This window comes from Protopterus annectens, chromosome 3.part0, assembly GCF_019279795.1.
Source record: "Protopterus annectens isolate FY-2018-M chromosome 3.part0, PAN1.0, whole genome shotgun sequence".
Taxonomy (NCBI): Eukaryota; Metazoa; Chordata; order Ceratodontiformes; family Protopteridae; genus Protopterus; species Protopterus annectens.
Window position 1 is genome coordinate 197,382,447 of NC_056731.1, and position 24,782 is coordinate 197,407,228.

Genomic DNA, 24,782 nt, shown 5'->3' on the forward strand with positions numbered 1-24,782 from the left:
ACACTTACCTTTGCTCCTATACAGACTTTACATTCAATATTCAACAAAAATGTTGAATCTGTTGAATTCGTTCAGCAGATTCGACATTTTCACCTACTTAATATGTAGGAATTCACCGTTGACTTTTGTTACTAAATATGTTTTTTTTTTGTTTTGTCAACGTCGAGATTTTGACAGTAAACCATATATATTTCTGGTTATTTAGTGCAACTAGATTTTACTCTGCTACATTTAACAGTGGCTGCCTTTGGTAGGACAAGTTCAGAGGACTCTGGATTCTATTCCCACTACAGATGATTGGATTCATTTTCCATTACTGGCACTGCTCTGCAGCATTAGGTAGTACTGGACTCCTGAATGTGCTGTTCTTTGGATAAGATGATAATGTGAGGTCTCATCTGCCTGAGTTGGTTGTAGCTCAAGAGGATGTCAAAGATCCCATGGTATGTGCTGAAAATAGTAGTAGAAGTCCTGGTGAAATTTACCCCTAGTCATAATGAATACTACCTCAGGTCTCCCGTGAAGAGGCTTTTGGCTTATTGGAACTATCCTGGTCAGTAAAGGGGAAATACATAGATACATACATACAGATACCTAAACACATTTTCTTCTCAACTTATCAATTCACTAAGTTACACTCTAGTTAATGCTTTGCTCAGAGAGCTAGTATACATTAAGGGCATGTTGTGCATAGGTTATAATGCAGTCTGGAATCTCAGGATTCAGATGTACTATACACTGATATTGAGGAACTCCTTGCCAGGAGGGGCTGATGGATGCTATGGAAACGGTCACTGCTTAAAATCCTAACCCTTCATTTTGAGCAATGAAGCCTACTGATAGGCCAAGTCAATATTTTAAATCTAGAATATGTCAAAATCCTGTTTTGCATCAGAGTTTTATAGGTATTTAGTAGACTAATGACCACAAGAGACATTTTTAAGCCTAGGCCTGCTTCTCATATGTGAGACTCAAACTGTGTACCTTGTGTTTACAATGTAAACACCTTAATCATTATGCCAATGAGAACTTAGTCTTTTCAACTTTTTTCATGAAAGTCATCTCTTGTGCTTAACCTATAGACAGAAAGAGACAAGAAAATGAATAATGGCCTGGAAATAGTGGTGTAAATCACTTCATTTTATTTTATTTTTATTGGTTTTTCCTTGCATGTCTCAGGATTCTGGCATACTGAACTATTTTTTATTTTAACTTACAATAGTCATATATAACTTTTTTATAGAGTAACGCTTTTACTGATTACCACATTTCTGTTTTTACATACTGTTCAATCCCCACACATGGTTCACTTATTGCATTAGCACTGATTGCTGATACAAACATTTTGTAATTATAACTATAGACAACACCAATAAACTAGCTCATGTCAAGCAATCAGTGCTTACATTTAAGTTTCAATAGCTTGTCGTTATTAAGCATGTAAATCGTTTATCACTAACAACTATTCGACCTAGTCTTACTAACAAGTTGAACTTACTGTTGCTATTTAAACAAAAACAGTTTAATCATGCAAGTCATATATACTAGTAAGAACAGTAGCTAGGTAAATGATTATTAGGTTGAGGTTCACTTTTGATTTTAGAATTAGTCACTCCCACTTCTCAAAAAATAAAGTTCTGGTATACATTGTGTTATTAGTTATTTTCCTTTATATTTGTTTGCCTGTTTACTTATGTCTGATGCGGATTTGTGTTATTTTTAGTTGTATGTTGCTACCCAGAGGATATTATTCTATTTCCTGTTCAATTCTTCCTCTTCACTTTTTCTCACTTTACCTTTCTACTGAGTTACTTTCATTGCTTCATAAAGTCATTTAAGTCTCCTTTATTACATTTTCTTTGCATTCATTTTGTTTTAGCTATCCCCACAGCGTTACAAAAAAAGAAATTAATTCTCTAACTTAAAAGTATAGACATTCCCTGTGGAGCTGGAAATAAGAAGGAAGTAAAGCCAGCTAAGTACAGCTACGTGTAATAGTTACCCATTATTTCTTGGGAAATCATAACCTTCAGATGAGTAAGCATTTTAAATATAAGATATAAATATAGAATTTAATAGTCACTGCCTCATCTAGAGCGCACAGCAACAGCAGTCTTTATTCTTATGTTTTCAGTATTTGGATATAGTGCCCTTTAGTGTCATGACAGTTTGTAACATTTAGGATGGAGATGCTATGCTGTAAATAGGGCCCGTGTTTTTGTTAAGCAGATGCCATCTCTAATAACTCTCTTATCATAGTGATTCAAGGTCACTACTTTCTGAGTGGCCTAAAAGCTCCCTCTTATGAATTGTATTTTAGCTGCATATTATATAATATGTATCTTCTCTTCTGGTAATTTCTGTTTGAGAAGTTTGCCTTCCCCCACACACTATTGCATGAAATCACTAAACATAATTATTTATTTTCCAGAATGAGGAACAGAAGATAATGATTCATTAATATCTCAAAGCATTACACAGAATTACATTAAGATAATTCTTTGTTTTCTTTAACTGCTCATGTTCTTGCTTCTCGCAGACTGCAGTCTCAAAACCAGGTACTTGTGTGTCAGACAGCTCTTATGGGCTACTGGTTGCACTCATAGTCCACAATATGTTTGAGCTAGATGTGTGAGATGAGGGATCTACCTGAAATGATCGACAAGCTAACAAGCTAAAAGAACAACAACAAGAACACCGACACGAAAAGAACGAAAGTTGAAATACCCGAAAGTGCAAATGCCCGACAAACCACAATCCCGAAACTCAACAAAACAAAACAAATCTGTTTCCGAAAAACACACACACAATACAAGCACACCAAAAAACTTACAGACCTACACTGAACCGTACATCCACAACTATCTATGCACTAACCTTAACCCAAACCCTAGCCCTAAGGTCTGTCACTATCACACACTTACCTTACCTACACCCTAACCCTAAAGTCCGTCACTATCGCACACTTACCTTAATAGCACCCTAACCCTAAAGTCCGTCACTATCGCACACTTACCTTACCTGCACCCTAACCCTAAAGTCCGTCACTAATGCACACTTACCTTACCCACACCCTAACCCTAAAGTCTGTCATTAACACACACTTACCTTACCCGCACCCTAACCCTAAAGTCCATCACTATCACATACTTACACAGTCACGCTCATTTCACATGTTGGTATTTTCAGTGTCAGGATTCTGGACTGTCGATTATTTATGTTGTCGATCTTCCGGTGTCAGTCTTCTCGTTGTTGGCATTCTCAGCTTTCGTTCTTTTCAGGTAGATCTGAGATGAGCAAGGTAACTGCAGCAGCCATAAAGTGGGAGTGGAACTGCCATTTAAATATGTAACTGCCTCCAAACAAGCCAAGAGTGGCAGTTGTGGGAAGACAGTGGAAGGAAGGAGGAATTGAATGGTTAAATGTAGGGGCAACTAGCTGTAGGGGCAACTCCAGGATTTCGGGTTAGGGAGTGGTGTTTGTGATTAGGGGTAAGAAACAAGAAGTTTTAGGATTAGGGTCAGGTAGCATGGTCTGGTGATGAGGTTTAAGATATGGAGTTTTGGGTACAGGGAACAATCAGGGAATTTAGTTTTAAGGAACATAGTTTGTGATCAGGGTTAGGGAGTGACAATAAGTTTTATGGTTAGGATCAGCAAGCAGGGCTTATGATTAGAGGTATAGGGAGACAGGGAAGTTTAATTTTAGGGAGTGAGCAGCAAATTTAGATTTAGGGAGAGAGATGTTTCTGATGAGGGTTACAGAGCAACTAGGAGTATAAGGGTTAGGGAGTAATGTATGTGGTTAAGGTTAGAAACTTGGTTGGAGTTTTAAAGCCAGAGTTAGGGTTTTGAGGGTACTACATCCACTCTGTCAGGCATTACTGCTTACTTTACACAGAACTACAAAACAGTAGATTTATTGATGTAGAAAAGGTTACTACTTTTTGTGTATCTGCATCACATCTTGATAATGCAAACTGTTCCTTGTGGCCATCATATTAAATTATTATTTTTTTCTGATCCCATACGGTTGTGTTGTAGTTAACACTACAAACGTATAATTACCTGCAGCAGTAAGTCAATGAACAGCATTCAAACACTTTGAAATCGAACTTTTTTATATGTACAGAGTGTCAAAATGTATAATAAATCCAGGAAAAAAGAAAATCTAAAAATAAAAAAGGAAGTTGTACATAATATTAAATATGTACATATTTAAACTCATAATCATAAAGAAAGTTCTTTGGTGTATGGTTTGAATTACAGATTTGCCCTTTAGGGAGACTTGCCTAAAACTTCTGCAGTCTTTGTTTGCTGTAGATTCATTTTTTCTAGTTTATATTAAATGTTGGCTCTTATGTTCTTAGTATTCCATCTTTTGACCTTTCATGTTTTATTTAGAATCAGTTTTCACAGTCATCTGAATGACCTTTAATTTCTTTCTTTGGCCAAGAACTACTATGATCCATTGTATGCAATGAGGTAAAGTATTCATTTACAATCACTGCATGCTGATGTCATTTCATTACAATTTATCTTGCTTGAAGCTTGGCAGTCATATATTTCTTTGTTAGCCTTATGCAACTGAAAAACTAATTACCGATCTTGGATTTTACTTCTACCTCACAACTTCTGAAATGTGAGCTCACATTTTATCTTTGATTTCTAAGCCTTTTTTTATTACCCTTGTGTGTGTGTTTATGTGTGTGTGTGTGTGTGTGTGTGTGTGTGTGTGTGTGTGGTGTGGCGTGTCGTGTGTGTGTGTGTGTGTGTGTGTGTGTGTGTGTGTGTGTGTGAGAGCATGTGGTGTGCATGTGTGCATTCGTGTCTGTGTAAGAACACGTCTGTTGCATGTTGGCCATTTAAGGGGTAGAATGGATCTCAGCCTCCAGATTTTTGTGAAATATTTCTGGTTGTTGTTGAGTACACTTTGGGGATTCTGAGCTTTTACAGTTGTTATATGTGCTGATAGCTTGTTTAACACAGTGGTAATGATATGGTTTTAATTTATAGAGTTTCCCTTATTTTTTGTCTAAGGACAAGTTTAACTGGAATGGTTTAAAAGTTGGTTCATTTGTTTCTTTTTTGTGATATGACAATCGAGTTTATGATTAGGGAATAAAATTAGGTGGCCTTTAACTTCATATGTGTACTTTGTTCATTAAATGGGACTATTTAAGAGTTAATTTTAGTTACTTGTTTACAGTGGTTCTTTGATTTATTTTAGACTGTAGTGTTACTTTGTTATTAGGTCATTTTTAATACTCTTTTTTTCTTTACTTTATCTTTTTTCTGTCCCTTGTGCATGCCAACCATCTGGCCTGTGCTACAATTACCCATTCAATTGTCCATTACCAGGCAAATGCAGTCTTGGCAAGACTGTCATCCTGGCAGGCATGACAGATTGAGGTTTTTTTTGTGTCCTAATCCCACATTGGTGGTAGAACTGCATTCTCATAGTCTTGAGGGCCTGCAATGCCTCCCTTGTGAGCATGCTCATTTCCACACATATCCAATGAAGCCATGGTCTCAACTTGACAGTGCCAAGCCCATGTCCACAGCCCCATACTCCACATGCTTTGTACCTCTGTCTCCAGTAGGTGTCAGCACTGTACCAGGTTGGGTTGCTTCCCTCTCCCAAGAATGGGTAGGTCTGCATCTACCACTCATTCCCATTCTACCTAATCCATTTCCCCACAACCTGTGCTGCTAACTGACCTCACATTATCTGGGCCACAGTCAAGGAATTATCCCACTGTGCCATGGAATTTTTCAACTTTAACTTTTTGCAATTTGGTTGGTTATTTTGATGAAATATGATTTGCTGGTTTCTATTTCAATTAATTTGGTTGATTATTTTTGGTGAAATGTGATTTGCTAACTGCTTTTTCATTTAATGGCACCAGTCTTTAAAGTTAATGCTTTATTAATCCTTCAAATAAAATGTTGTCATCACAGTATAAATAGAATTTGTATAATTTATTTTATTTGCTGTAGTCTGGATGATGTATTATACAACAGAACATGCATCCTGTTACAGTGTCCTTGCTACAGTCATGGATTAGATTGATTTCCTAACGTACATGCGGCCACTTAACATTTAATACTGATCCATTTAGCTAAAATTTCTACTTTACTCAATTTATTTGTCTTTACACACTTTTAATCCCATATTCAACACACAACCTCCAGTTTATGAAGTTAACCAGTTTGTTACCTTTCTGCATATGCCCCTCTAGTATAAATAATATATTGCAGTTAGACTCCACCCCTTGTCCCCTCACCTTCATACTCTTTATGAACTCTGTACTCCTACGAACTGTTTAGCATGCCACCCTATACAGTTAGTATACATACTCATATTCTGATTTAATAATGCTAATTACAAGTAAATCGTTACATTTTCAGCATGGCTCTATATTTCAACCATTATGCTTTGCTTAGGATTTCATAGTTAAATGAAATTAAGTTTAGGAACCAGTCAACCTATCCAGGTAACAAATGAACAATAGATTAATGAATTAATAAACAAATGACTGAATAAATAAAAAAATAAGATGCATGGAAGGAAGGGATTATTCTGTAACACCTTTATACGTATATCTAATAGTAAATGTGACGAGGTGCTATAAAGCTGTGCATACATTCTGAAGATGTGTTATAGTTATAACCACTTAAAATTAATGGTACAGCACCGCTGTTTTGAGAAGTTCTGTATCCCATAATTCACTGAGTCAGGTGCTGGTGGCCAATGTATTCATGACAAATGAGCTATAAACATCGTTCTTATTGTGCTGACATTTTGTACGAACAAAGTTACTGATTTTAGTGAAATGTTGCTACACCTTGACATTGTTGACAGTGTTGTTTGACATAACTGGGTAACCAGAACTGCACATCATAACAATATGCAAATGAAATATTCAAGTAAAATGCTAAGACATTCTGGCATATTCATGCAACATCTTCATCTCTTACGACTTTTTTAGTTTTCAGAACTCTTTGTTTACTGTACAAACTCCCAAACGTTCCCTTTAAAAGCATTGTATTTTATATTGTTTTGTATCATCTAGCCTTTATCTATATTTCCCTTAAGATCTAAGCCACTCAGTCAAGTTCAAGCCTTCTGAATAGACAAAGCAGTGTAGAATTTGGCTCCATTTCATAGCAACGGCCTTTTACAGAAAGTTTTTTTTTGGAGGAGGATGAATCCACCTTCCCACACTGCCATGCCAGCAGCTATGCCTCCCATACCCTTAAAACATATTACAACCACTTTTGAGAGCACTAGACCTCAGTGTTAGGGAGAAAGACTGCCTGATGGGGACCTACACATTCTGACTGAGTGACTCATTTTAGATGAATGTTTGGATGACTTGCAGAAATGAACCTGTGACCAGATTACTTCCTGCTGAATAACTTGCTCTTCTTCCTTTATGTTCTGTTTCTTGGTGCAAGTCTTACCCTAAGTTTTTCTTTTGCTTTACATCATCTGTGGCTTTCTCAAAGCCTCACATTTTTCAAAACAAGTGCATGACAGTGTCCACTGTAGACATAAATGTCTGTCCCCTCTCTTTAATTAATAGTCTTGAGTCTACCTTCTGAAGGCATCCTCTTTTGTTTTAACACTCACTGTTAAAATGACTTTTTAAATGTCTGTCTTTCTTTCCTCACGCATCCATGCTCTTTCTCCATAGTCCATGAAGGAAGAACTTGAGAAACTGAATGGGAAGGTAAATTCCTACATGGCCTCAAAAAAAAATTAGCAACACCACTGGTACTCTTTTCAGTCACAGTCTAAGTACCAGCTTCGTCCCAGCTGAATGGAAAATGGACACCATTATTTCCTTGTACAAAGGTGGTGCTTCCACTGACCTTGCAAACTATAGACCTATTAGCCTGACTAGCCTTATCTGCAAGGCCATGGAGCGAATCATCATGGACCTTATAAACAATCACTTGACCCTACTCAGTTTGGACTTGTCAAAGGTAGATGATGCCTGTTAAATTTGGTGTACTTCTTTGAAACAGTCACCAAGGCCCTGGACAAGGGGAAATCTGTGCATATAGCCTACCTAGACTTAGCCAAGGTGTTTGACACTATCCTCCACTCAGGCATCACTGACAAACTCACCAAGCTAGGTATCAACCCTTGTATCATTAGATGGGTCGCTAACTGGCTCACTGATAGAACACATATAGTCAAAACAGGGGAATCCACCTCCAGCAGCAGACCTGTAACCAGTAGTGTTGCACAGGGATCAGTCCTGAGAACTCTACTTTTTGGAATCTATTTCTCCAAAGTACAAGCAAAATCTAAAAGTCTGTGGTTAACAAAGTTTGCTGATGACTGCCAACTGGGACCGGTCATAGAATCTCCAAATGATGTCAGCATCCTACAAGAGGGTCTTACATAAACAAATGATTGATGCCAAAGTCATGGCCTTAAACTCAATGCAATAAAATGTATTATCATCCCTTTTGGTAACAGCAATGTTCCTGCTAACTACCACATAAATAGCAAAACCCTAAGTATGCACTCAGTGGTGAGAGACCTGGGCACACAGGTTGACAGCAATCTTACCTTTGATCACCATGTCTCCACAGTGGTAAGGAGGGTATTCTGTATCACCCACCTCAATATAAGGGCATTGCCTCCAGAAAAAAAGAAGTTGTAACCCCCCTGTACTCTTCCCTCATCAGGCCAATAATTGAATACAATGCCCCTTTTGGTATGTACCTTTCCAAGCACCTGCAGCAATTGGAGAAACCACAATGGTTCCTCACAAGAAAAATTCCAGGTCTTCCACATCTGTTTATGTGGAATGTCTGAAATCACTGTCACTATATTCTGCTTCATACAGACTACTCAAAGGCAATCTCTGCCTTGCATATAAGGCAATATCTGACTCTGGCTTACTGGAAATGCTGCATATCTGCAAATCAAATGGTACACAGGTTACTCACTCTAAAGACGTTAACCTGGTATGTGACATTAATAGAACCTGCTGGAGGGACAGATTTGTCTTCCAGAGATTACCACACCTTTGGAACAGACTCCCACTTCATGTCAAACAGAGCACCTCATTGGCCCTCTTCAAACACAGTCTGGATGATTGGATGCGCAACTGTAAATTCACCCGGGGTGTTCCACTTGTATCTCTCTTGGCGACCGGCGTTAGGTGATAATCATGGAACAAATGTAGACCTTGGCTAGGCTTGTAAGGGCCCTAGGGCCATTAGCCTAGTAACTTCCTATGATCTGGTCTGCAGTTGTCATGTGTTGCATTTCACTAACCATTAAACTATCATGCTTGCCAGTGACACACAGCCAAAGGAGCAACTCCCCTCTTATATACCACATCTCAGATCCTATGCATAATTCTTCTTGATTTCTTCATTGGGTGACACAGTTATTCTGTCTGCAATTCCTTAACCGCTTGATGTTCTCCATTAAAGTTATCAACTTGTCATTTCCAGTGGTATAAAATAACTTACAGACTTGAATCCATGAGCTTTAATTATTTTGATGGATCTGTGGCCAGTCTGGTGGTGCAAATCCTTGACTATAGCCTAGGCAACCCAAGTTTGATAAATGGCTCAGGCCTCTGATGATGTTGGCAAGGATGGTGGGTAGGCCTATCCTGGAAGGGAGGGACATGCCAGCATTTTGTAGTGGAAATTGGTGCTGAGAAAGCTGATGCAGGGCTGGGTGGATAGTGTAAGACATACATGCCGTATAAGGGCCCAGGGTAGGACATTCACTCAAAGATTATCCTCATTGACTGCCCAACCTGATATGATGTTGGCACATATGGAGGACATGGAAAAAAAACACTGTGGGCTGCAGTTTGACAGCTCCTGCCTGTCTGCACTCACTCCACTTACCCTGGAATGCTTCATACCCCTTCAGTTTGTGAATGTACATGGTTCTGTCATGCTCAGGTGCTTTTCTGATAGGTTGATCATCCTGGTATGGGTCATACCAGGGAGTGGTCAGAGATGTAATTGATGTAATATTCTCTTGCTCTCTTGTTTGTATTGAAACTGGCCCCAAGCCAGCCCCAGCTCCTTCCCCTCCTTTGAACTACTGTGAAACCTCATACACTTTGAGGCTGGGTTACAAAGTGCAAACAGGTAAACAGGTAAAATAAAAAGAAACAGACTGATGGGCAAGCAAATAAATAAATAAAGAAAAAGAGGCTGTCACTGTCATTACAATTGAATAAAAGCAGGTAAATAGCTTTGAACTTGTTTGCTATCAAATTAAAGCTTTGCTACTGAGATGAAGTTTATATGAATGAAAGACTGGGTGCTTTATAAAAAGTCACTGAAACAACATTGATGGGAACTGGAGGCAGAGATCTTGGGCAATATCAGTGTTACCCAGCAAAAAATAAGACACATAAAGCAGAAAACAGAACACCCCACCAGTACATTTCACAGAGAATCATAACAGTCCACTCACAAAGCACAGGGAGAATCCAAATTACTGAAGGAGCAACACATAAGATAACCCAAGTGCCATGGAACAGTTAGTTCAGTATATGAAGTACAAAACAGTTCCAACAGCTACCAGGTACCTCAGTAAAGAATATATGCTGAATCCAATTGTAAAAACAGAACAGAGGTAAGGCTCCAGGCTTCTCAAAATCGTTTTTATTATTGCAGTACACAAGTGCTTTCACCATTAGGCTTCTTCAGGTGTATCAAATAGCATACTTACACCTGCTTTTATACAAAGAATCACATGACCATATTAGATTCTTAAAGGCATATAGAAAATTTGTTATATATATATATATATATATATATATATATATATATATATATATATATATTTCAAAGATATGTATATATGAATATATATAAACAGTAAAATTACAGAACACATTAGTCAAGCTTAAAAACACACAATCTAACTCTCTATAAAACTACATAGGTAATATTAATTAAAATACACTATCTTCGTAGTGGTCTATTTTTTAAAACTGGTCTTAGTGGTATATGGTCGTTTAAACCATGTCCATCATTCGCTCTCAGTCTCACTATCCACTTGGTTTCCAGGTTCTCGGCTTGTACCTTAATGTCACCACCCTTTAAAGTTTCAAAACATCTACCTATTATTCTAAAGGTAAATGTATGCTGTGTACTAGTTTCTTTTATATGTTTAGCTAAAGCATTAAACATGCTTCCTTTCTTTATATGGTATGTGTTTTCTCTAATTCTATCTATAAGTAGTCTATTCATTTTCCCTACATAAATTTTTTTGCAAACCTGACAGGTAGCTAGATAGACTACATGAGTAGTATCACATTTACCATTAGTTCTAAACATATATACCATGCCTGTATCTGGATGTTGAAATATAATACTTGTATCTATAAACCTACAAAATTGGCATTTAGTACAAGGTTTAGTCCCTATATGACCTCCTAGCATAATTTGGTCTCTAGGGGTACAAAGTTGTCTTTTTAATGACTTCTCGTTCTTAAAAGTAAATTGTGGATGTATTCCTAGCAACTTACCTATTTGTTTATCAGAGGTTAAGATGTTCCAGTGTTTAATGATAACTTCTGTATAATTTTTTTATATTCCTAGAGTAACTGAAACATATCTTTAAAGTTTGTGAAGTCTTTGACTTTGCTTTTATCATTTCATCTTCTATCTGTTTGGAGAAGTATGGCCTAGCTCTGCTTTGTCTTAGATTTCTTACTGCTTGCAAACTTGAATCAACCTGCTTCTGGTCATACCCTCTTTCTATTAATTCACTTTGCGTTTTACTAATTTGTGCCATAAAATCATCTTCTTTAGCATTTAATCTGGATGCTCTATATGCTTGATTTTGTGCTACATTTCTAAAAACAAACTGAGGATGCATACTATCTCTTCTAAGAAGATTATTAACATGGCATTCCTTCCTAAACATTTTTGTGTTTAGACTCCCATCCAATTTTGGTGATATCAGTACATCTAAGAAACTAATTTCTTTTGCAAAGTAATTCATAGTAAACTTAAGAAAGTCTGTTGACCTATTTATGTAATTCACAAAAATTATAAGCTCCTCCATAGAACCTCCCCATAACATAAAGAGAGCATCCACAAATCTACGAAAGAACAAGATTTTGTTCTTATATTCTCTCATTTCAAAGACAACTTTCTCCCATTTTAGCATTACTGCATTTGCGTAGCTATTAGCGCATGATGTTCCCATCACTACGCCATGACATTGCCAGTAAATTCTGTCCCTGAAAACAAAGACATTATTTTCCGACACTAGAGAGTGCTCCGCTACGCCATAACATTGCCAGTAAATTCTGTCCCTGAAAACAAAGACATTATTTTCCAACACCAGATAGTGCTCTGAGGAACTGCTTGAGCAGTGGATGAAGGGGGAGGTTCTGTGTTATAATGAGCTAAAATGGCTGAGGCGTGGATTTTAATGGAGGAAAAAGACAGGCCCTTGTGAAGCATCTCAGTTAAGTATTGTAAAATCTGAGGTAAATTCGGCGCTGCTGTGCTCATCCCTTGAGACTGGTTCTAGGCACAGAATCTTTTCCATTTTTCAGCATAAGATTTTCTAGTGCTAGGCCTCCTTGCCTCTAAGATGACATCCATCACAGGTTTGCTGAGGGATGGTAAGGGAGAGTTTAAGTAATTAACCAGGCAGCAAGATTCAGTGTTGGAAGCTGAGGGTGCAGAATCTGGATCTCTTGCTGAGACAGCAGGGAAGGAGTCTGAGGCAGGTGCCATGGAGATAACCGTGACACACTGCGCAGGAGGGGGTATCAGTGTTGAAGCAATCAAAATCATCCTTGGTTTGTCCTGTTTGACTTTTAGTAGTACTTTGGAGAGCACAGGCAGTGGGAGGAAGGCATAGACTGATAATTTTTTCCAGCTGGAGGACAGAGCATCCAATTTCCAGGCTTGTTTGTGGGGAGTTCTTGTGCAAAATTTGTCCAATTGGTAGTTCTGGGGGGAGGCAAACAGGTCTGCATCTGGGCTCTCCCATTTGCTTGTCAATATGCTGAAAATCCTTGGTTCCAGTTTCCACTCATGTGGGTCCATGAGGTTTCTGCTTAGTCCATCTGCCAGTGTATTTAATTTTCCTGGCAGGAACTGAGCTTGCAGGTGCACTTGGTAGTTCAAGGCTGTGTTCCACAATGCCATGGCTAGTGTGCATAGGGGGTAAGTATGTGTACCCCCCTGCTTGTTTATGTACCACATAACCGTGGTGTTGTCCGTCTTTACCATTAGTTGTCCTGGAAGAATGTAGTCCTTGAAGGCTGTCAGAGCATTCCTTACAGCTAACATTTTTTTTTTGATTGATATGCAGGTGCATTTGACTTGGGTTCAATTTTCCCTGAATGCACTTCCCTGCCAGATGAGCACCCCATGCATAGTCTGATGCATCTGTTGTTAGGGTTTGGGTGGCAGGGGGTGGTGTGAAAGGTAGTCCCTTGTTTTGGTGGCAGGCCTCTGCCCACCAAAGGAACTCTAGGCGTAGGAAAGGTATGATAGGAATCATTGTTTCTAGGCTGTGAGAATGTTGACTCCATAGGCTTTTTAGATACCACTGTAGTTTCCTCATATGCAGTCTTGCATATGGAATTAGAATAATGCAGGAGGCCATGAACCCCAAGGCTTGCAGTATTTGTCTTGCAGACAGCAGGGTTTTTGTGGCCACTTGTTTGAAGTAGGTTGTCAAATGAATTTGCTTTTCTGGCGTGAGGTAAGCCATCTGCGAAGTTGTATTCAAGCTTGCTCCCAGAAATGTAATTTGTTGACAGGGTACCAGTTGTGATTTCTTTTTGTTTATGGTGTACCCCAGACAAGCTAGAACCCTTTTTACAAAGGCCAGATGATTTAAAAGTATGTCCTGGCTTTCTGCCTGAATTAGACAATTGTCCAGGTATGGGTATATTTGAATACTTCTTTGCCTGCAAAATGCAATAACTGGAGCTAGGCACTTTGTGAATACCCTGGGCACAGTAGATAAGCCAAAGGGCAGTGCAGAGAACTGATAGTGCATGTAGCCTGCTTTGAAGCATAGGTATCTTCTGCAAGATTCCCTGATTGGGATGTGCAGGTATGCTTCTTTTAAATCTAGTGTTGCCAACCATGCGTTTTCATTTAGCATAGGAAGTAACTGATGAAGAGTCAGCATCTTGAATTTTGGAATAGTACAGTTTTGTACCTACCATAAATGTAGATGTTCGAGTGCTCATACAGCTGCAGTCATTACAGATGGGTTATCCTGCCGTCAGGCAGGTCCTCGGTCGGCCGAATTCCAAGGTCTAGGTCCGGCGTTGGTTGTCGTCACTTCTTCCCTGACGTCAGTGCGGCAGGGGTATAAAAGAGGCAGCCGACGCCATTTTCTTCGGTTTTTCTTGCCCCAGATGTCAGGTGCCCCCAGAAGGAAGGCAAAACATAATATTAGGCAAACATGCAATGTAGATCAATCAAAAACAGTAGTTGCAAGCAAATACACCATAAAAGAATACCCCAAATAGGTTGTATGATAAAGTTGTTTGTCATAAGGCCTGTCCTAAGAGGGGATGTAGGGAGGGTAACCTGGACTGCAGCTGTATGAGCACTCGAACATCTACATTTATGGTAGGTACAAAACTGTACTATGTTCATCATGCATACAGCTGCAGTCATTACAGATGGGTAGAATCCCAAAGCTAAGGAAGGGTGGTAGGCACTAAGTGGAACTAGGAGGGGCGAGGATGCCCTGCAGGACTGCTGTGGAAAAGCCCGCTCTAGATTTTGAGTATAGCGGAAGGTGGTAGTGCTTGGAGAAAGTGTGCACTGAACTCCAAGTAGCTGCTTCCAAAATGTCCTTGGCAAGGACCCCCCTGAGGAAAGCTGCACAAGTAGCTGTAGCCCTGGTGGAGTGGGATCTGATGTATACAGGCACAGATTTTCCATGAAATGAATAACAAAAGCGTATGCAGTGGGCTATCCATTTTGAAATTGTCTGTTTGGAAATAGCCTTTCCTTGAGCACCTGTAGCATAGGACACAAAGAGCTGCTCAGATTTACTGAATGGCTTTGTTCTGTCCAAGTAATAACGAAGTTGTCTGTGAATGTCCAAGGAATGTAGCAGTCTCTCCCCTTTGTTCTGTGGATTTGGCTAAAAGGTAGGTAAATGAATAGTCTGATTCAAAGCTACACTGGATACTACCTTTGGCATGAAGGTAGGGTTGGTTCGTAAGGAAACTCTGTCCTGATGGAAAATGAGGAATGGTTGCACAGCCACGAGGGCCTGTAGTTCCGAAACCATGCATGCTGAGGTAATAGCCAGAAGGAAGGCTGTTTTCCATGACAAGTATTGTAGCTCTGTTGAAGAAGCCGGCTCAAAGGGAGGCAGGGTCAGCTTTTCCAATATGAAGTTCAGGTCCCAAGCTGGGACTGGTGGTTTCCGGGGGGGGGGGGTTATATTTTTTGCCCCTCTGAGGAACTGCCTTAATAGAGGATGTGTGAATAAAGGAGGATCTGTATTGTATTGTGCAGAAATGGCAGAAGCGTGGATCTTGATGCTGTAAAATTTGAGGTATATTTATTACCCAAGGATTCTGGCCCTTTTCTTGATTCCAGGAACAAAATTGTTTCCATTTGGCAGAGTAGGCTTTTCTAGTAGAGGGTCTTCTGGCCTCCAAGATGACATCCTGCACCTCCTTGGAGAGGAGAGTCTGTTGGGAAATTAAGGAATTCTCCATGCAGCTAGATTTAGGGTTTTGAGCTGGCTGTGAAGGGTTTTGTAGTTGTGCTGGGACAACAGAAGAGGGACTAGAGGTAGGATCCATGGTGGGGAGTGTGTCAGGCTCTTTAGGAGAGGATACCAGTGTTGTCGTGGCCAGTCTGGAGCAATGAGAATCATTTGTGGCCTCTCTGCTCTGGATTTTAGTAGAACTTTGGTCAGTAGAGGAAGAGGCGGGAAGGCATAGACTGTCAATGTTGTCCAATTGAAAGAGAGTGCGTCCACTTTCCAGGCCTGTGGATGATAGGTCCTTGAACAAAATTTTTCCAACTGGTAATTTCTGTGGGTAGCAAATAGACCTATGTCTGGCTGTCCCCATGCCTGAGTTATCTTTGTGAAAACTTGGGGATGCAACTTCCATTCGTGTGGATCTGTCATATTTCTGCTTAGGTTGTCTGCCAGTGTGTTTTCCTTCCCTGGCAGGAATTGTGCCTGTAGTTGAATTTGCAATTCCAGTGCTGTGTTCCATAGGGTCATGGCTTGCCTGCACAGGGGGTATGAATGAGTTCCCCCCTGTTTGTTTATGTACCACATGACTGTGGTGTTGTCTGTCCTTATAAATAGCTGGCCTGGATGCAGTAGGTCTCTGAAGGTCATAAGAGCATTTTGCACGGCTAGCATCTCCTTTTGGTTGATGTGTAGGTGCTTCTCTTTTTGGGACCATTTTCTCTGAATGCACTGATCTGCCATGTGTGCTCCCCAGGCGTAGTCTGAGGCATCCGTTGTGATGATTTGAGTTGCTTGAGGTACACAGAAAGGGAGACCTGAGTTTCTTTGGCATGCTTGAGCCCACCACAAAAATTCCTTTTGAAGGCATGGAATGAGTGGTATAATTGTTTCCAAGCTGTGGCTGTGTTGAGACCATAAGTGTTTTAGGTACCATTGTAGTTTCCTCATATGCAGCTTTGCACATGGTATTAGTAGGATGCAAGATGCCATGAATCCCAGAGCCTGCAGGACTTTCCTTGCAGTTAGTCTGGTGAAAGTTGCCATTTTGTTGAAGTATTGAGACAGTTGCCCTTGTTTGTCTGGCGTGAGGTAGGCCATCTGGGTGGTTGTATTTAAGCTGGCACCCAGGAAAATTATCTGTTGAGAAGGTATTAGTTTTGATTTCTTTTTGTTCACTGTGTATCCCAGGTAGTTTAACAGCTTTATTACAAATGCCATATGCTGTAATAGAATGTCCTTGCTGTCCGCTTGGATCAGGCAGTCGTCCAGATATGGGTAGATTTGTATTCCTTGTTGTCTGCAGAAGGCAATTACTGATGCCAGGCATTTCGTAAACACTCTGGGCGCAGTAGATAAGCCAAAGGGCAATGCAGAGAATTGGTAATGGGTTGAACCTGCAAGAAATCTGAGGTATCTTCTGCAATCTTGTCTGATAGGGACATGCAGGTATGCCTCCTTGAGGTCGAATGTTACCAGCCAAGACTCCTTGCCCAGCATGGGAAGAAGCTGCTGTAAAGTGAGCATCTTGAATTTTGGCACCTGTAGATATGTGTTTAGGATGGATAGGTCTAAGATGAGTCTCCAGTCTTTGTCTTTCCTTGGTACCAGGAATAATCTGGAATAAAAACCTTGACCTTGCTCTTTTGCAGGTACCTCTTGAATCGCTTTCATATCCATGAGAGCGGAAATTTGTCTGTGTGCTTCTGCCCTTTGATTTTGTGGCAGGTTTGGCAAGCCTCTCATTTTTGGAAGGGTGTGAAAGTGGAACCTGTAGCCTCTGTCTATAATGTCCAGAATCCATTTGTCTTTTGTAACAATGTGCCAGTTTTTTGAAAATAATGCCAGTTTTCCGCCCAAAGGTGCTGCCATTAAAGCTTTGTTTGGCAGGCATAGGGGGAAGTCATTGTGTCTGTTTTCTAAATGACTGTGATCTATCTTCTCCACCTCTTGGGGCTGGTGCTTGCCACTGTCTAGCTCTATAAGATCCTTGAGGTTGTCCTCTACCCCTTGGGCGTCTGTATCTGCCCCTTTGAGGTCTGTCCGTGGCTGTAAAGGACCAATTTGTTGAAGGCCAGTTTCTGCTGAAGTGTGGAGGTTGTACCTGCAAGAAATCTTTCACTGTTTGCATAGATTTTGCTTTTTCCTCCATTTTCTTTAGTACCTCCTCAGCTTTAACACCAAACAATACATCTTTTTGAAGTGGTGCATCTAATAACTTTGCTTTGACATGATCTGGTAAGGTTTGCTCTTTGAGCCAAGCATGTCTACGTATAACAGACCCTGTGACAGCAGCTCTACATGAGGCCTCTAAAGCATCAAAACCACACTGCAAGGTATGTTTACCCACTTGCTCTGCTCCATGCAACAAATCCTGCAACTCTTTCAAATCTGGTTGTTCTGTTTGTGTCATTTTGCTTTTCAGCTGAGATAACAAAAGCTGTTGGTACTTTAACATATGCCCTCATGGTTAAAGTGGCAGATGTATACACCTTTTACCCCCACCTTTCTAATGCTCTGGAATCCCTCTCTGAAGGTAAAGGGTTTTTAGCAGTAGAGGCCTTTATACCCCTGGGACCCTGTGAAATTGTTTCTGGGTCAGCAGTATGGCTTTTATAAAGGAACTGGTGCGAATCAGGAACCCGGTAATACCTGTCTGGTTTAACAGGGGCAGGAGGTAAAGAATCTGGAATAAGACTGGCTTGCGTACACATCATCTAAAATATCTAAAACAGGAGGGATAGCCAGGGGCCTATGCTGGGGAAGCAGTAGAAATTCCCTGAGCCTTTTCTTGGAATCTGAGTAATCTTGGCCTTCCCAGTGGAAGTGCTCCCTCAATGTATGCAGGGTTTCCCAAAAAGAGTAGTCCTCAGGGGGGGAGACCGAGGGAATAGACTCCTCAGCATCAGAGTCTTCAAAAGGGGAATAGGCATAGTCCTGGTCCTCAGAATGGTCTGAGGTAATAGAAGCCTGGTCTGAGGAAGGGTAGTCTTCCTCCAGTCTGGGTCTTTTGTCAGAGGGGGGTTGAGAACCCCTGATGAGAGTTATCAAATCCTCAGCCATTTTAAGCATCTGCTTTTTAGGCATGGGGCCTTGAGAGGAGGTCTGAGGACCCTGTTTTTTTAGTTTTCATGGCAGCTTTAGATTTAGTGAAGGATTTAATAGAGAAGGTGGAAGGCCTGAAGATGCCTTCAGAAGTGGCAGGCCTCACTAAATTTTCAGTTTCCCCGCCAAGAGTGGCGTCGGTATCTGCAGTGGGAATGGAGACCGAGGAGCCTGCGACCTCGGGTACTGAAGTCACCGGTAAAATAGTTTCATCGGTAGTTAGGGGCTGTGTAGGCACCTCGCTGAGAACCGGAGAACCGGTAGTCGGCCTAAGCATGGTCTCAGTACTCGGTGCAGACCTCGGATGTCGGTCCTTGTCTTTGCGTCTTTTGCTTAAAACTGGTGTCGGTGTATCCGACGACATGATATAATTGAATTTTTTGCCAAAATAATGAAGGGCGAACTCCGCCCGGCGCTTAATAGTGCACTTGTTGAACCTAGCACAAAAACGGCAGGCCGAGACGTTGTGGTCTGGCCCTAAGCAAGGTATACAGAAAGAATGGAAATCCTTATGCGGTATTTGTTTCCCACAAGAAATGCAATTATTAACTTTGTCTGACATCGGTCTGAGACAAGAAAAGTTTCCCCAACGGGGTACTTAGCTTTAAAGAAGACTTCGGCTGAAATACTTTCGTAAATCTCAGGAGCTGGCCGACCGGCACTTGCGAACTGCTTCTGCTTCGGGCACCGCGTGGCAAGAAAGACTAAAGAAAATGCCGTCGGCTGCCTCTTTTATACCCCTGCCGCACTGATATCAGGGAAGAAGCGACGACAACTGACGCCGGACCTAGACTTTGGAATTCGGCCGACCGAGGACCCGCCTGACGGCAGGATAACCCATCTGTAATGACTGCAGCTGTATGCCCGATGAACATCTCCAGAAAGGTGTTTAGAGTAGACAGGTCCAGGATAGGACACCATGATTTGTCTTTTCTGGGTACAAGGAAAAGTCTCGAGTAGAAACCTTGTCCCTTTTCCTCTTCTGGTACCAGTTGAATAGCCCCCATGCTTAAGAGAGAAAGTACTTGTTTTTGAGCCTCTGCCCACTGATTTGGGGGTAGGTCCAGCCACCCCATTTGGCGTTGGCAATGTGTGGAAGTGAAATCTGTAACTCTGGAACACTATATTTAAAACCCATTTGTCCTGGGTAATGAGTTCCCAGTTCTTTGCATGAAGAGCAATCTTTCCCCCCAAAAGGGCAGTCAGAAGATAAGTGCTTGGAAATTTTAAAAGGAAGTCATTGAGACAGTTTACCACTGGGGGGGTGTCTTGTTATTCCCAGACTTGGATGTGGAGGGCCCCCACTGCTTAGTTCTGTGAGTCCCCTGGGAATGAAACCTGGGGTTTTTGCTGTGTCTGGGTTTGGCTTGAGAAGATGTGGAAGAGGCTGGAAAGGACCAATTCTTAGAGGGCCAGTGTCTACTAAATCTAGGAGGCTGAACTTGTAAAAAATCTTTAACAGTTTGCTTAGATTTAGCTTTATCTTCCATCTTTTTAAGAACTTATTCAGCCTTGTTTCCCAAACAGACGGGCCTGATTTAAAGGAGCATCCAACAATTTAGCTTTAACATGATCAGGCAAACATTGCTCCTTAAGCCAAGCATGCCTTCTAAGCACAGACCCAGTAACAGCAGCCCTGCAAGAGGCCTCTAAAGAATCAAAACCACATTGCAAATTATGTTTTCCAACTTGTTTAGCAGAATGCATTAAATCCTGTAAGTCTTTATTTTCCACACAGTCAGGAATCAACATAATTTTCTGTTTAAGCAGTCCAATAATATGTTGCTGATATTTTAACATATGAAATTGGCAGTTTAAAGCTCTAATGACCAAGGTTGCTGAAGTGTAAACCTTTTTACCCCATCTATCCAGCGCCCTGGAGTCTCTGTCAGAAGGGGTAGGATTTTTAGCAGTGGAAGCCTTAATGCCCTTTGGGCCCCTGTGAAATAGTCTCTGGATTTGCAATAGGATTTTTGAAAAGGAACTTGTTGGACTCAGGGACCCTGTAGTATCTGTCAGGTTTACTGGGAGCAGGAGGCAGGGAATCAGGGGCCAAACTGGATTCCAGGAAAGCATCATCAACAATGTCTAGTACAGGAGGAATAGCCAAAGGCCTATGCTGAGGTAGGAGAAGGAAATCCCTAAGCCTCTTTTTTGAATCAGAAAATTTCTGGCTTTCCCAGTGAAAATGCTCCCTTAGAGTATTTAAGGCTTCCCCAAAAGAAAAATCCTCGGGAGGGGAAGCAGAGGGAATAGAATCCTCTGCAACAGAATCCTCATAAGTAGGTAAGGACAAATCCAGATCATCAGAAGAGTCAGAAAAAACAGAATCCTGATCAGAAGATTCATAGTCAAGCTCAGCCCTAGGCCTCTTAGAAGGGGGGGGTGGCTACCCCTGATTAGAGTTATTAGATCTTCAGCCATTTTTATCATTTGTTTTTTAGGCATAGAGGCCTGGGCATGTGACCTGGGCATCAATTTTTTAGACATGGATCGAGATTTAGGCCTTAGTAATGAAGGAGGCATTGATTTAATATGCAAGTCCGTAGGCCTGAATACACCCTCAGAAGCCGGGGCCTGCACAGCAGCTCCGGACCCATCCAAGGTAGAGACATCCGCGGGTTCCATAGTTGAAGTATCTCACGGCATACCGGACTCCAAATGGGTCTCATTAGAGGCCTACGAATCAGAAGTAGTGGGTATCAGGGGTTGCGAAGGCGCCTCACTGAGTACCGGCGAACTGGCGACTGGCTTAGGAGAAGCGCCATTGGCAATTCTGGACCTCGGTGGCCTGTCTCTGTCTTTATCTTTGTGTTTTTTTGGAATCCCAGTAGTCAGATGGCTAACCGACGACATTTCTGGATAATTAAACTGAGAACCGAAATATTTAGAGGCAAAAATATACAGACGACGGATAGTGCGCTGATTAAATAAAGCACAAAACTGACAGCAAGGTACGTCATGGTCAGGGCCTAGGTAAGGAATACAGTACGAGTGAAAATCTTTATCTGGTATTTGCTTTCCACAAGCAATGCAATTATTAACTTTTACTGACATCGGTAAAGAGCAAGAAAAAGTTTCCCCAACGGGGGTACTTAGCTTTTAGTTGAAGACTTTGATTCTGAAACTCAAAAATGAAAATTTCAGTAGTTGGCCGACCGGCACTTGTGAACTGCTTCTGCTTCGGCACCGCACGGCAAGAAAGACTGATGTAATGGCATCGGTTGCATGTTTTATACCCCTGACGACCTGACATCATGGAAGAAGGGACAGCAACTGATGCAAGACCCAAGACTTTGTTAATCAGGCCGACTGAGGGCAACCTGCAAGCAAATTACCCAAATGTAAGGACTGCAACAGTGAAACATGAAGAGCATCTGAAGAAACACTCTGAAGAACCCACACAAAGCTGAATCATAAGGTTCTGTGTGTTCACTATGTCTTTCCTATGATGTGCTGAATCTATAGGTCTGTCTTCTTTCTTTAATAATTTGACTTGATTAATTATGAGTGTCTTCTTCATAATGTAGGTTTCAGGTATATATTCTGGCTGCTGGCAGTTTTAACTCCTGACTAATACAGCAGACAAAGCATGAATACTGAATTAGTAACAGGGCAGTTTTTCACTATGAAGTATAGCTTACATGAAAATACATAAGTATACATGAGTAAAAATGCCACAGGCTGAAGGTATAAAAGTATAAATCAGTTAAACTATAACTGCCATAATTTTGTGCCATGATTTAAAACTGATAGGAATATTATGATTAATATGATTAAAAACTGTGAATCTAGTCGGTTTGGTTAGTATGAATTGTTTACTCTGACTATTATAGACAATCGTAGTTCTCAAAATAATTTTATTTTTACATACTATTACCATTGCATAAACCAGAATACAGTGAAGTTACATAACCTGATATTTGTATTAAATGAAAATTGGTGTTAAATTAGTAGGTTATGAATCAATAATAGAGATTTCCTCAGCATGGACGATCCTTTAGCTTCAACTTGCATAGTAAACAGCAACTAACAGATGATATAATGATTATTAAAAAAAAAAAGTTTATTTGCCCTTACCTTGCCATTTTATCTGTACATGACATTGTGATCAGTTGTTCTCCTTGTAAGACTCCATCCCATGTTTGCATTTTGGTGAGCGAAGGAATGGGAACTGTACCCTCTCCAGATTCTATTTTTGTGCGCAGATGCCCATGAAACTTCCTGACTATGTGTTTTCTGTTTTGCACTGGTAAAAAGAACAGAACAGCATATTTAAGTCTGCATGACACAACCGCTGCAGTACACAATGTTAATACCTATCAGTGTTAACCACAGTTTGATAAAGGAAACGATACCACTGGGCTGAGATGGAAAAGGGAAGATGGCTTATTTCTAATCTTTCGGTCTGCCTGTTTGTATATTTAGCAATCTCTTTATTTTTTAACCTTTTTATCCCTCCATTGTCTGTTGGGGTCTATATTATAAAGTCAACCTCTTACTTCATCGAATACCTAAATGTCGACCTGTCTTCATCGAACCATATACACACTGAATGCCCTAAACCGCGAAATTTAAAAAGTCGAACTGTCATACTTGTCCCACCCCAACGTCCGCTACATACTACCTCACAAACAAACTAAATAAACCACATACATACATACACTAACCAAAACCCTACTTCTAACCCTACACTAAATCTTACATATACCACCATGTATGCACTTAACTTAACCCGCACCCTAACCCTAAGGTCCGTAACTATCGCACACTTACCTTAAAAAGCTAAACCCAAACAAACTAAATAATCCACACACATACACTTAACAAAACCCTACAGTAAATCTAACATACATTACCGTCTATGCACTTACCTTAACTACACCCTAACCCAAAGGTCCATAACTATCGCACACTTACCTTATGGAGCTATACCACAGAAGGCTAACCATGATGATTCGACGTTTCCGCTTTCGCTCTTCTGGACGATCGATGTTTTCACTGTTTGATGAAGATGGGTCGACGTTTAGACGTTTAGGTAAGTAAGCGGTCGACTGTATAATATAGACCTGTCTGCTGACCATGGGCTCTCCCAAAGTTAATTAGTCCAGTCGTTTCCCTGTGAGATGATAGTCAGTCATGAGATGTCATATTCCAATCAGCCATCAGGGGATTTCTGATTTTTACAACCTAACTTCCTCTGCCTCAGTGGTTGACATTTGCTCTCATAGATGACAGATTCTCCAATGCCTTCTCTTGAACCATGAAAGCTACTACACAAACATGGCTTGGCAGACACACATCCTACCTCATTGCTGCATGCTGTATACTTGTCTCCACACACACACACACACACACACACACACACACACACACACACACACACACACACACACACACACACACACACACTTGGCAGGTGGCTGTCTAAAGGAAATGCTTTCTCTGTTTCCTAGTAACTATTTGGGCAGCTTACCAAAACAAACTGAATCATTGAGATCTCCACTTTTTTCACCACATGAGAAAATGGAAAACTAATCTTGTTATATCCCCTGCAAGGAAACCACTAAATCAGTATGCATGTGGAGGGTGAAACATCCTAATTTTAAACTATGGAAGTCTGGATGTCTTCCTTGCATTCAAATGGGTTTCCTCCAGGTGCTCCTATTCCTCCTACATTCTAAAGACATACATCTGGAGTGTTTCTCCCTGGGTCTCTGCTGAAAATGGGTCTGTCCCAATCACACTTTTTTGGTAAACAAATGTCAAATAATAAATACATTTCTGTAATTTTATATTAACTAATAGAAAATTACTCAATAACTTTATAAAAGAAAAGCATGGCGAGTATGTTAGGGTATTTTAAATTCAACTTCGATCACATCTCACTGTAGAAAATGAATAATTTATTTTAAAAAATGTATACTATGACAAGCAATGCTCTTGTTGGGTGAATGACAGTC

The 24,782-nt window shown here is 40.6% G+C and overlaps 1 protein-coding gene across 1 annotated transcript in view; it reads right to left on the minus strand.

Annotated features, from left to right (window-relative positions):
* ADARB2 (adenosine deaminase RNA specific B2 (inactive)) overlaps nucleotides 1-24,782 on the minus strand; it is a 976,728-nt gene that overhangs the window by 230,182 nt on the left and 721,764 nt on the right. Inside the window, exon 6 of the mRNA XM_044064698.1 lies at nucleotides 22,900-23,068. Coding sequence (XP_043920633.1) covers nucleotides 22,900-23,068 — 169 coding nt within the window. The remainder of the gene's footprint in view (nucleotides 1-22,899; nucleotides 23,069-24,782) is intronic.